Source organism: Microcebus murinus, chromosome 5 (genome assembly GCF_040939455.1).
Source record: "Microcebus murinus isolate Inina chromosome 5, M.murinus_Inina_mat1.0, whole genome shotgun sequence".
Taxonomy (NCBI): Eukaryota; Metazoa; Chordata; class Mammalia; order Primates; family Cheirogaleidae; genus Microcebus; species Microcebus murinus.
The window spans coordinates 107,241,525-107,255,094 of record NC_134108.1 but is presented as its reverse complement, the minus strand read 5'-3'; the positions used below and the strand labels follow the sequence as shown (position 1 = coordinate 107,255,094).

Genomic DNA, 13,570 nt, shown 5'->3' with positions numbered 1-13,570 from the left:
TATGATGCAAGAGCTGACGTTTACAGAACTCGACACGCGCCAGTTTTGCAGGCATTATTGCGTGCCGTGCCCACAACCAGCCTGTGCAGTACCATTCCTACCCCATTTCATAGCCAAGGAGACTGACGCTCAAAGAGGTGACACAGCATGCCCAAGGACACTGCCAGGACACAGTGGGATCTGTTTGATTCCAGAGCCTGCACTCTTGACCTCAACAGAGGGGTCCGATCTCTGTCACTGGAGCACAGGGGCCCAAGCCCAGGGCACTGGCTGTGCAGCCCCAGGGCCCTGCGGTGGGGTATGGAGGGCAGGGGCCTTCCCGACACAGGAATGCTGACACGCCCCACACTTCCACGTGCCGCTACTATTAGTCCTGAAACATGACGCTTCTGTCTGTGCTTATGTTAAACCCTGCTGGTCCCACCTCAACCCTGTGGCGTCTCTCTACCTCCACCCTCTGAGACCCAAGACCCTCATGAGGAGCGTGTCCTTTCCCCGGAGGGAACTGACCACCCCAGACCCCTCTCCCAGGCAGAGGCCTCTAGACCCACGGACACTGACATTGGCTTTGCTGAGACAGGCAGCTACCTGCAGCTCATTACAGTAGCGACTTAGGATCACGGAGACAAGTAAAAGCCTGGCATCCCCAACCAATTCAATGAGGCCAGACTGGGGCAGAGGACTGTTCCCCTGCGTAAGAGAACACGCTCCCTCTAGCAGTTGGGCAGCCCCCGCTAGAGCAGATGCAGCCATTCCTGCAGGCTCGAGGGGTGGGCCCGGCAGGACCTGGGGACGGTGAGGGTGTGTGAGTGCTGGGGCGGGCGAGACCCCTGCCACTGCGGTTGCAGCGTCAGGCACCAGCAAGGACCACAGAGCCTCCCTCCAAGCATGGCGGCGCAGACTTACTGGGATCGGCCTGCAGCACTGGGTTCCACCCTGACACGACAGTCCCGGGGGAGCTCCTAAAACTTCCTGCAGCCACGGGAATGACCACGCTTCTGGGGCCACATCAGAGTTTCAGAAATCTTTTTTTTTTTTTTTTTAGTGCTTCACGTGAGTCTAACCTGCAGTCAGGCCTGACCGCCACCTCCCCACCGCTATGAGGAAGCACTTCCCTAACTTGCCCAGCCACACGGACTCACCCAGGGACATGCAGGGCGAACGCAGACTTCACCTGCTCAAAGTGTGGCTCTTACACCAGCAGCGCCACCTCCACGCTGGTTAGAGATGCAGACATGCAGATTCTTGGCATTTTAACAGGATGCCTGGGGGGGTTCTGCACTAGTAAGCTTTGAGAAGCACTGAATGCAGATTCCAGGGCCCCAGCCTGGGCCTCCTAAAGTGGAACCCCAGGGAACTGGCCCAGGCACCTGTTTTGTAACAAGCGTCTTGGATCCTGGGTGGTTTTCATGGTGAATGAAGACTGGGCAATGTTGGGGTAGAGGGAAGTCAGGAGACCTGCGCCTAGACCTGCTCTGTCCCTACCTCGCGGTGTGATCTGGGGCAGATCACATTACTTGCATCCCCTCTGAAGTAAGAAGGCCGGGCGAGATCAGTGGGTTGTAGAACCTTTTTATTTTTAGCTGTACATCCAAGAGTTCCCGGCTGGAGAAGGTACTGCCTCCCTGGCAGCATTTGGGAATGGGGGGGAGAGTTTGGGGAGCTCTCATAATGACTGGGGCCCTACTGGTAACTATGGGCAGAGGCCAGGGGTGCCAGACATGCTACAGTGTATGGGGAAGTCCTCTGAGCTGAAAACTTATCCTGCCCAAGCGCCGACAGCACCCCCACTGAGACACACCGCAGCTTTGGACAAAGGAAATACCGCTCCAAGCCCCAGTTTGTGAATCAGCTGCAATCAGAGAAGCGGTGGCCGGTCCTCTTTGAACGCACAGAGTACTTTACAGCTTACAAGGCTGCGTCTCCACGTGCCTGTCTGCCTGTCGCAGCACCTTGTGCAGCAAGCAGGGAGGGGTGATTTATTAGCCTCATTTTACAGATGGAGACGAGGTTCCTCAAAGGAAGCCTAGAGCTCCCTAAGAGCTCCCCTGGGTCTAGAGCTGCCACGTGCCTGACCTGAGGGACGGAGCTTGGCCGCGCTAGCTGATGGGGCCAGGGTGAGGAGGGGACACGCAGAGGATGGACTTGGGCGTGTTTGTGCTGTGGGCTTCCCCTCTGTGCCTTGGCGAGCGCTGTTCCCTACAGCTGGGACCCCCTTTCCCCAGTATCCTCCATACTTGGCCAGCCCTGTCCCTTCACCTTATTCTGCCCTTTTCCACAGCAGTCATAACCACGTGGCACACACAGGCGTGTGCGTGTGCACACACCAGGGGAGGAGTGCCGGGAATCTGGGTCTGTCCCGTTCCCGCTGATCCCCTGTGCCTAGCACAGTGCCTGGCATGGCAGTACTCGGTAAATACCCGAAGACCCGCCCAGCAGCTGCTGGGCCAGCATGTGGCCCCAGGGTGGCCGCGCCCGGGCAGAGGCAGTGTCCTCAGCCACGGGGCACTGCCCCCGTGACCCAGCCTGGGGCCGCCCCGGGGCTCGGGGGTCCCTCTCCACTGCCACCGCCTTCACTTGGCGGCGAGGCCCTCACTGTCCTTCACCGTGAGCTTCCACTTCCAAGCCAGCCTGCGTCCGGGCAGCAAATCACACGGTGCTCGTAGTGGAGTCAGAGGCAGCGCTGACTCCCACCCCGCCACTCTCTAGCTGCGTGACCGTGGTTGAGTCACTTCCCTGCCTGCGGCCTCGGTTTCCTCTTTCATGACAAGGGGATGATAGTATCTGCCCCTCAGGGAAACAGCCCCTGAAAAACTCCTAAGTGGGGAATTTCCTAGAGGAGGGGCCAGATAAACCGACTTCCTTTCCTCTTCCTTCCCGCAGGAAGGCCGTGGGCGCTTCTGCGATTCCCCACTCCGTGCTCAGCGCCTGCCGTGGGTGGGGCGCTGGCTGCCTGGGCTGCTGCTCCCTCTGCCCCCCGCCCCGCCCCGCCTGAGCCCCACACTCTGCACACACAGACGCACGCGGCTCCCCGTGCCAGGCCGGGCTCGGGGCTCAGGCTACGCCTGGCTGCAGGGAGGGGGCGGTTACTCACTGTGCCAGAATTCACGTATTTCTTTTTCTTCATTTTCTTTTTTGGGTTTACCACCTGCAGGAAAAACCGGTTACCGGGTAAGAAAGAGTGTTCCCAAGCAGTCAGAGCTGGGTCTGGGGCCTCCACCGACCTGGGTGTGGTCCCCGCCCCAGCAGAGTGTGGGGTGCAAGCACCACAGGGGCCAGGGGAGTGGAGTTTAGGGAGGTTTTGTGGGAGGCTGGCATTCAGTTACGCAACTGGGCTCCGGCTCAGACCCACTGTCCCACGATCGGCCAGGAATATTTATTTAACCCTTTTTCCCACTGCTCCTGGGAACATGCCCTCCACCCTGTACAGCCAAAGAAGGCCCGATGTCGCAAAGTGGCCCTGTCTGTACCTGTCCCTTGTGTTGGTTCAGGCTGCTCCCCTTAACCCAAATGCCCCCCCTCCCTCAGCCAGTTCCAGTCTTCCCAGCTGGGATCCAGCCCACGGCCGCCCCAGGGCTCATGGGTGCCTCTCCGCCACCACCGCCTTCACTTGGCGGTGAGCCCCGTCACTGTCCTTCACTGTGAGCTTCCACTTCCAGGCCAGAGAGTGCTTGTGGGTGGGCGAACCCAGTGGTCTCGACCAGGGGCCACTTTGCCCCCAGGGGCCATTTGGTAATGTCTGGTGATACATGACAAGTGTCCCAGCTGGGGGAGGAGGAAGAAACGAAGGATACTGCTGAGCATCCTACACGCACAGGACAGCCCCCCACAACAAAGAACACCCCAGTCCCAAATGGTCAGCAGTGCCAACGCTGAGAAACCCGGGGCTGGGGGACAAGGGCACCTTGCCCTGAGAGTCCCCACAGGACTTTCAAAGTGACTGTATCTATGCTCTCATCTGAGCCTCGCCAGCTGTTTCTCTGTTTTCGTTTCTACTAGGGGAAGTCTAAGCACAACCTTTCCCTGTCCCATCAAAGCAAGGCGATCTCACGCCCGCTCTGCCGCTGTTGGTTTCTGGTGAATTCCTTTTCCCTCTCCCACACCTGTTCCTCCCGCAAGTGCCGTCAGCTGCACCTTTAGCCTGTATCTTTAGCTGGGTCTCTTCTGTGTGAATGAGTATTGACATCTACTTCTGGAAATAAGGAAACTAAGGCACAGAGACACCAAGTGATTTGCCTAAGGTCACATAGCCATCTGGGTAGTGACAGGATTAGAAACCAGATTCCTTTTTTTCTTGAGACAGTCTGACTCCACTGCCCAGGCTAGAGTGCCGTGGTGTCAGCCTAGCTCACAGCAACCTCAAACTCCTGGGCTTAAGCGATCCTCTTGCCTCAGCCTCCTGAGTAGCTGGGACTACAGGCATGCGCCACCATGCCCGGCTAAGTTTTCTATTTTTAGTAGAGACAAGGATCTCACTCTTGCTCAGGCTGGTCTTGAACTCCTGACCTCAAGTGATCCTCCTGCCACAGCCTCCCAGAGTGCTGGGATTACAGTCATGAGCCACCACACCCGGCCAAAAACCAGGTTTCCTGCCCTCGGACCACTAGTGTATATATTGTGGCCACCTTGATAACCAATATAAACACATCCTTCCTTCAACAGGTGTTTATGGGGTGGGGGTACCATTTCTTCTCCCCTAGAGTCATCACTCCTGTCAGAAAGAAGAAAGGTCCTCAGGGTGGGAAGTGACAAAGGCCACCAAAAAGGTAGAATCAGAGCAGTGTCAGGGGAGTCGGAGGGAGGAAAGACGGTTCTGGGTGGGAGCATCGGCACAGGCTCTCCAGAGCAGGTGGTCTGCGGGCTGGGAGGGACAGGAGCGCTCTGGGCAGGGAGAGACGGTGTCAGAGGAAACGCCATGGGGGAGAAGCACAGGACCGGGGGCCACTGGGATTATAGAACCACAGGGTGGAAGAGAAAGTGGGCTGGCTGGACGAGAGCCAAGAACGCCAAGTGAAATGACTGAATGTCACCCAGCAGCCTGCAGGGAACTCTGATGACCTCCAAGCTTACAGGGGACAAGATTACTGCAGGCTCTAGGATGCTGGGACCTGGTGGAGGTGAGTAAGAGGGGAGAGGAAGGGACATCCAGGGATTGTTTGCCTGGTTCTGCCACCTAATAGCTGTGTGACCTTAGGCAAGTTACTTAACCTCAGTGTGCCTCAGTTTCCTCATCTGCAAAATGGGAAAAAATATGTGCATCAAAGAAAGGTATGGGAATTAAATAGGTCAATATAAGTAAGTGCTATGGAAAGTACTAAGTACTATGTAAGTGTCAGTTACTTTTCAAAATTACTGCTACGACTGTTACTGCCTCCACTAGTCTGGGTGAGGGGGACGAGGACCTGGCCGGTGTGCGACAGGTGCTGAGCTATGGCAAGAACAGCCTGTCAAGAAGTGACCACACATCCTGGGCCCTGCAGGTGGCTGTAGAGGTATGGGGGAGGGAGGGGTCGGGGTGACCGGGCAGAAGGGAGGAGGACCTACTGGGGTCGCAGGTGGGGAGTTCAGGTGGGAGGCTGCAGGCTGCACGGGTGGAAACTGAGGGCCTGGCCGGGAGTGGGGGAGGGGCGAGAAGCCCAGAACAAGCTCAGAGGGCCCCCTCAGTACTGGAGGACCCCGATGAGGTGCTCACAGACACGCTCACGGGCAAACAGCTTATTAAGCAAGCTGTTGAGGTGGGGCGAGACTGCAGCCCACCCAGTCTGTGCCATGAGGTGTTGGACTATTAGAGTGAAACACACACGTCTCAGACTTTTCCTCCAAACAGCCCTCCCAGCTGAGGGGAACGAAACCGGACTCCTGGGGCTCTGGGTGTGCCCAGAGACAGGGCCACAAGCACATTTCTTTGAAGTCTTCTGTGTTATCCTTAAATCGGCCTGTGTGCCACATTTCCACTCTCCAATATAATTGTTTTAATGGTAAAGCCACGCTCTGTTCTCAGACCTTCGTGTAAAGCAGCACTGCAGACATGCCCTGCGCCCTGAGGTTTCCTGTGCTCCTCAGCCCACTACCCTGCCCCGGGGACCAGCCCCTCCCCCAGGGACCAGCCCCTGCCCCAGGGACCAGCCCCTGCCCCAGGGACCAGCCCCTCCCCCAGGGACCAGCCCCTCCCCCAGGGACCAGCCCCTCCCCCAGGGATCAGCCCCTCTCCCAGGGACCAGCCCCTCCCCCAGGGACCAGCCCCTCCCCCAGGGACCAGCCCCTGCCCCAGGGACCAGCCCCTCTCCCAGGGACCAGCCTCTCCCCCAGGGACCAGCCTCTCCCCCAGGGTCCAGCCCCTCCCCCAGGATCAGCCCCTGCCCCAGGGACCAGCCCCTCTCCCAGGGACCAGCCTCTCCCCCAGGGTCCAGCCCCTCTCCCAGGATCAGCCCCTGCCCCAGGGACCAGCCCCTCTCCCAGGGACCAGCCCCTCCCCCAGGGACCAGCCCCTCTCCCAGGGACCAGCCCCTCCCCCAGGGACCAGCCCCTGCCCCAGGGACCAGCCCCTCTCCCAGGGACCAGCCTCTCCCCCAGGGACCAGCCCCTGCCCCAGGGACCAGCCCCTCCCCCAGGGACCAGCTCCTCCCCCACAGCCCCTCCCCCAGGGACCAGCCCCTGCCCCAGGGACCAGCCTCTCCCCCAGGGACCAGCCCCTCCCCCAGGGACCAGCCCCTCCCCCAGGGATCAGCCCCTCTCCCAGGGACCAGCCCCTCCCCCAGGGACCAGCCCCTCCCCCAGGGACCAGCCCCTGCCCCAGGGACCAGCCCCTCTCCCAGGGACCAGCCTCTCCCCCAGGGACCAGCCTCTCCCCCAGGGACCAGCCTCTCCCCCAGGGACCAGCCTCTCCCCCAGGGTCCAGCCCCTCCCCCAGGATCAGCCCCTGCCCCAGGGACCAGCCCCTCTCCCAGGGACCAGCCTCTCCCCCAGGGTCCAGCCCCTCTCCCAGGATCAGCCCCTGCCCCAGGGACCAGCCCCTCTCCCAGGGACCAGCCTCTCCCCCAGGGACCAGCCCCTCCCCCAGGGACCAGCCCCTCTCCCAGGGACCAGCCTCTCCCCCAGGGTCCAGCCCCTCCCCCAGGATCAGCCCCTGCCCCAGGGACCAGCCCCTCTCCCAGGGACCAGCCTCTCCCCCAGGGACCAGCCTCTCCCCCAGGGTCCAGCCCCTCTCCCAGGATCAGCCCCTGCCCCAGGGACCAGCCCCTCTCCCAGGGACCAGCCCCTCCCCCAGGGACCAGCCCCTGCCCCAGGGACCAGCCCCTCTCCCAGGGACCAGCCTCTCCCCCAGGGACCAGCCCCTGCCCCAGGGACCAGCCCCTCTCCCAGGGACCAGCCCCTCCCCCAGGGACCAGCCCCTCCCCCACAGCCCCTCCCCCAGGGACCAGCCCCTCCCGCCCTAAGTGGCTGCTGGTGAAGTTCCACACAGGGGACAAGCACCACCTAGGGGCCAGCCCAGGAACCTCCCCAGTCCACTAAGCCTCAAGCCCGGATGACCTTTCGCTCTCCTGACGTCCCCAGGGCCCCAGGACAGGTCTGGGGTCTGGCTTCCCGTGCACGGGGGCGCTGAGGGGCTCTCAGGGGCGGGGGCTGTGCTGGCTCTGGGGATCCAGCAGGGAGGGAGCCCCCACCCATGGTTTCGGAGGGGCGGTTAGCATCACAAACAGGTAACAGCCACAGGGGACCCCAGGAGCACCTAGGAGAGGTGTCGGCCCCAGACTGGGGGGTGGGGATGCAGGTGGAGACAGGTCCTGGAGGAGAAACATCCACAGGGAGTCTCCCAGGACCTGCAGACCCTAACCAGGAGAAGACGACAGAAGGGAGGCCCAGGTGGAGGCTGAGACAGCATGGAGGTTCAGAGAGCCTCAGATGGCGGATGGAGCTGCAAATGGGAGACGGGCAGAGGGAAGGGCAGGGGACAGCTCCCAGGGGGCTCTAAAGGTGTGTCTCTAGGCTCATCCACACACACAGAGTGCAGGTGGCTGGCTGGGGGCAGTGTCCTGTACGAAGGAGCCCGGACTTTTCCCTGTAGGTCAGTGGGTCTCAGCGGGGTGGGAGCACCTTTTGGAAATCTCCTCCCACCTCCCTGTGGAGCCAGGCTGAGCTGGGGGCGGGAGGCCCTGGGCAGGTGGCCCTGGGCAGGTGTTGAGCAGGGGAGGCGCGGCCAGATGACCATCTTGGTGGAGCACCTGGTTACCATGTGGAGGACGGAAGGAGGCAGGAAGGCTATGAAGAGGCTGTTGCGAAGCCCCGTGCAGGCAGGTGACAGGGACAGTGGTGGCAGACTGAGACGAAGGGAACGAATGTTAGAAAATTTGGGTGGTGGAAGGGCAACGTTGAGTCATGGACCAGATGTGGAGCGAGGGTGGGGATGTTAAGGGTGACTCCCAAGGCCCCTGGGCCCTGGGGCGGGCACTGGCTGGCCGGGAGCAGGGGAGCTCTGCGGGGGGCCCAGCCAACGCATGCAGGTTTGGAAGGCTGAGTCCAAGGAGGGACCAGCAGAAACTGGACACAGGAGTCTGACTCCCAGGCCATGCCAGGGCCCGAGATGTGGGTCTTTATTAGCCGAAGCCTGTTCCCTCTGCAGGCACGGCCTTCCTGAGCCCAGGGTGGCCTCCTGCAGAGGCTGGCAGGGTGGGACTCCTTGTCTACCTGGTGGCATTTAAGTGTGTGAGGCTGGTGCCCTGCCTCCCCAGACGGCAGCTTCTCTCGTCCGTTGCAAAGAAGCAGAGATCAACAATCGGGAGAACAAGTCAATCCAATGTTTTCTGCTGTTAGCCCAAGAGATCATGGCTGCTTCTGGGCTTGTCAAGCACCTTTAGAAGCCAAACCCAAGAGATCTGACCTCTTCCCTTCACCTCTCTGAAAATCTCCTCAAAGGAGGCCACTGCCTAGGTGGGGGGGAAAAGACAGCCCCTCTCTTTACAGATGCAGAAGACAAAGCAATTACTGTACCAGAGCCCTTTCAAACAAACCCACCCACACTCCACCTTCACAATAGCCACATTCAATTTAACTCGGCAATTCGGCTGTGGATGGATAACAAGCACCTACTGTGTGCCCGGCAGCCCAGAGGGGAGGTAACAGAGAGGGCTGTCACCTTCCTGTCCTTGGGATGTCTAGAACACAAGACTGGCTCACTTGGAGCAGAGGTACAGGGCAGGGGAGTGGAAGTATTAAGAGATTTGGATTCAGCGAAGGAACTCAAAGCCAACCTGTCACCTGACTTGGCCAGCTGAGTGTCTGCTAGTGCGAGGACAGCGCAGTAAGGTGGGACAGGTATGAAATGTGAGTGTCCTGGCACAGTGACGCTCAGCAGACGCCAACGGAAGACAGTGCTGACCCCTGGGCTAGGCTGTTCCAGTAACTTATTTAACTCCCAGGTTGCACGGCACGGAGGGGTCAGGGACTTAGCCAAAGTCACGTAGCTAGTAGGCGGTAGAGTCGGATAAGAACCCAAGCGGTCGTTAGGGCAGAAGTATCTGCCAGTAAGCAGGCTGGCATGAACCATGACGTCGGTGGCGGCTCGACGAGGGAGAACACACCGGAGGCCAGAGTGGCTGGAGGGACCCGCGCTAGATGGGGGTGGGGAGCCCTGCGCGGGGACAGCACACACAAGCAAAGGCCCGGGGGCGGAAACTGTCCTTTGAGGGCCAATGCTATGGTCCCTGGAGAGATCAGGCCCCTTGTCCAGGCTCTCCAGCTCCCGGGCCAGACCCAGGAAGGTGTCCCGGCCCAGTTCCCCGACTCTTTCTTTCTGGGAAGGGCAAGATACTCGGCAGGCCCTGACACTGTTCCGACTGGACGCAGAGGGCCACCTTGAACTCAGGGCCTCAGGACGCAAGCCCAGAGCCTTCCCATACTGCCCCCACCCTCTGCCCCAACCCCATAGGGGGCGCCATAACTCAGCGATTTGGGGTCAGACGCGTCGCGGTTTCGGCGTCTTGCTTCTGCCACTCGCGGAACCGCGTGCTTTGGGCAAGTTGTCACACTTCTCTGAGACTGTAGGGTGGGACAGGAACACGCACCTCACAGGAAACACGCAAAGCCCCCGGCCCAGCGCACGCTCACTGTAGTCTTCAGTGGCTGGGAGCCATTCATGGTCAGTGCGAACCCAGACTTGGGGCGCCCGCCTCACCTCATAGATGTTAAACTGGCTCTGCCCTCGGGCCAGCTCCCGGTAGCTGGTGGTGAACTCCCCGATGAAGTCGTGGCTGCAAGGGAAGACCGCTGCTGAGTCCCCGCCCCGCCTCCCACGCACCCGCCCTGGCCCCCAGTTCCCAGCCCTGGCTCCCAGTTCCCCGCCCCGCCTCCCATGCACCCCGCCCTGGCTCCCAGTTCCCCGCCCTGGCCCCCAGTTCCCCGCCCTGGCCCCCAGTTCCCCGCCCTGGCCCCCAGTTCCCAGCCCTGGCCCCCAGTTCCCCGCCCCGCCTCCCATGCACCCCGCCCTGGCTCCCAGTTCCCCGCCCCGCCTCCCATGCACCCCGCCCTGGCCCCCAGTTCCCCACCCTGGCTCCCAGTTCCCCACCCTGGCTCCCAGTTCCCCGCCCTGGCTCCCAGTTCCCCGCCCTGGCCCCCAGTTCCCCGCCCTGGCTCCCAGTTCCCCGCCCCGCCTCCCATGCACCCGCCCTGGCCCCCAGTTCCCAGCCCTGGCTCCCAGTTCCCCGCCCTGGCCCCCAGTTCCTGGACCAAGGCTGGGCCCTGGGAAAAGAGCCCAGTGTCACCCAAGGAGCAATCAACCCCAAGCCACTAGCAAAGGGCAGGGCCTGGGAGCAATGGCACCCACCCTACTTCGGTTCTTACTTGAACCAGCCCGTAATAAAAAGTCTTCGGGGGACAATTGAGGAAATTTAAATGCAAAATGAATATTGGGTGGCATTTCAGAACTATTGTCCAATGTGTCATGTGTGATAATGGCATTTGTAGTTATGTGGGAAAATGCCATTATTTTTTAGACATTCCCTGTGAAATATTTAGAGGCAAAATGTCACGATATCTATAACTTACATTTTTATTTGTTTTTTTTAGAGACAGGGTCTGCCTTTGTTGCCCAGGCAGGAGGAGTGCACTGGTGCGATCATAAATCACCATAACCTTGAACTCCTGGGCTCAAGCAATCCTACCGCCTCAGCCTCCCAAGTAGCTGTGACTACAGCTGCACACCACTATACCGGGCTAGTTTTTAAAAAATTTCTTTGTAGAGATGGGGTCTTGCTATGTTGTCCAGGCCGGCCTAGAACTCCTGGCCTCAAATGATCCTCCCACCTGGGCCTCCCAAAGTGCTAGGATTACAGGTGTGAGCCATTGCACTCAGTATATAATTTATTTAAACTACATTAGCATAAAACATAGATAAAGTAAATATGGCAAAATTTAACAATTGTTAAATTCAAGTGATGGGCTTAAAAGTGTTCATTAAATTCCCCTCCAATAAACATTTTTTAACAAGACAATTAGCACTACGTGCAGTCAGGCAGCTGGGGGTGTTTTCTGCAGTGCCCACTCTGTGTGTTTGTGGGTACGTGCAGCAAAAACGTGCACAAAGCAGAACTCCCAGTGACCTGTGGTTGGCGCCCTTTAACCCTCGCTGTCCCTACCAGAGGACAGTGGTGCACATGCTGCCTGGGGCGTGCAGCTGCAAGGTGGCGCCCCACCGCGAGCCCGAGTGTATTTCAATGTGTTTTATAGCTCTCAGCCTCTGACTATGAGTAACGTGATGGTGGGACGCAGTGGCACCTGGTGGCTGTCCCCAGCTGCCATGGAAGAGGAGAATATTCCAGAAGTATGGGAACGCCAGAGGAAGATGAGGCATAGGACAGTGAAAACATGGAGCTGACTGTCTGGCTGTGAGGTCGCTGAAGAGGTGGCACTGGCCCTGGGTCTCTCAGGGGAGGGCGGCTCCGTGGAAGGGGCTCGGGCCTCACTCAGAGCGGCATGTGCACAGCACTTGGCTAAGACAGACGATACCCCCCAGCCACCGGCACAGACTGGGGAGGTGCCAATGGAGATCAAGGGACTTTGAAGTCCCCTACATCATTCCTTGGCAGTGCCACAGAATGGAGAGGCCATAAAAGTCAGGAGGACATACGTGGATTGGGCTCAACAGACAAGGAGCCAGAGAGGGTTCTGGACTAAAGCTTCAAGAGGCCCACTCTTGTCCTTGTCTCTGAATTCCCAGCAGCGCTGGCTCCTTGGGGGCACTGAGGTCTGCAGAAGGGACAGTGCTGGCCTCCCCAAGACCCGCCCGCCAGCCACAGTCCCACCCAGGCACTGCCTGGTGCCCGAGTGAGTCCACTCACACACACCAGAGCTCACCCTTCCCGCGGCCCGCTCCCCGGTCCCGGCTCTCTGCAAACAGCTACTCCGTGAGCCAAGGGCTACATATGGCCTGTCAGCTCCCCACTAGATTTCAGGGAGTCTCTGAGGGCTGAGCTCATCTTTTGCACCTCAGTCACAATGCTGAGCCCAAGGCCTCACGCAGAGAACGCGCCCATGTATGCTCATGGGGTCACTAGTATGTGAGCCCCAGAACATTCATACTTCAGAAAATCCTAAACTCTGCCCAACACAGTGAGATGGCAGGCACTAGCCGGCCACTGGGCAGCTGTCTGGGGAAAAGAGGCCTCGTGTGCCTCTCACGCCACATCCTGCAGGACAGAGGTCCCCTGGTGCCTCAGTGCAGCTGGGTGGGATGGCAGCAGGCCCCTCCCACGGGAAAACCCAGGCTCCCTCAGCCCCAGAGCTGCCACGGGTGGGGGCCCGGGCAGAGCCCTCTCCACGCCAGGGCAGGGCTCAACCCTCCCAGCGGCCACCCCATCCCCACCCACCTTCTCCCCTCCTGCCCTCCTGCCGCTCACCTGCCGTCCCGGTCCCAGTCGTACACCTCCACCTTGATGGTCCTGTAAGACAAAGGGCCCGGGGTTGGAGGGGCCTGAGGATGGAGCCCCCCTCCTGCTCCTGGACCAGAAGGGGACGCAAGGACACCCTCCAGCCTCCATGGCCCTGGCTGGGGAGGTAGCAGCCCAAGAAAGAAAGCAAGTACCTTTAGCAAAGGTCTTAGGAACAGAGGCAGCCCAGAGCCAGCCCAGAGCCATGTAGGGACTTCTTAGAATTTTGAGGAGGATGTGGAAAAAAACAGCCCTAGACTTCAGTTCACCCCACCTTCTTGGCCACCCAGGCGGGGCGCAGCCCCAGCACGAAGCCGTACCGTGGACTTCCCAGGGAGGACCGCTGAGATGGGAGTGCGCTGCTCCCTGGGTCTCAGGCCCAAGCAGGGTGGGCTCTTCCCGGGAGGGGCAGCAAGGCTGTGCGGTGGGACCTGGCTCTGAGGGGCAGGAGTGTGGCAGCCAGCCCTGCACGCCAGGGACGGCCCGGGGCCCGACTCTGGCGGCCTGCTGAGGTTTTCCATCCCCACGACTGGCTCCTGAGTGAGGGTGTAATTATCTTCACATTTTAGCCTGGCTGCTTTAATTAGTTTGTTTTGACTCCTATGCATGGGGCTGGGCTTTGAGAGCCCATTTTATTTTTAGCCATGTTC

At 60.0% G+C, this 13,570-nt stretch overlaps 1 protein-coding gene across 4 annotated transcripts in view; it reads right to left on the bottom strand.

Moving 5' to 3' along the window:
- CPNE5 (copine 5) overlaps positions 1-13,570 on the bottom strand; it is an 87,844-nt gene that overhangs the window by 11,569 nt on the left and 62,705 nt on the right. For 2 of the 4 annotated variants that reach the window (XM_012746908.2, XM_012746909.2), the window contains 3 exons: positions 12,891-12,932; positions 10,172-10,247; positions 3,095-3,148 (listed from right to left, as the gene is read on the bottom strand). In XM_012746908.2, coding sequence (XP_012602362.1) covers positions 3,095-3,148; positions 10,172-10,247; positions 12,891-12,932 — 172 coding nt within the window. Of the gene's footprint in view, positions 1-1,556; positions 1,953-3,094; positions 3,149-10,171; positions 10,248-12,890; positions 12,933-13,240; positions 13,477-13,570 lie in introns of those variants that run through there. The other 2 variants (XM_020286966.2, XM_020286965.2) reach the window with 2 other exon arrangements.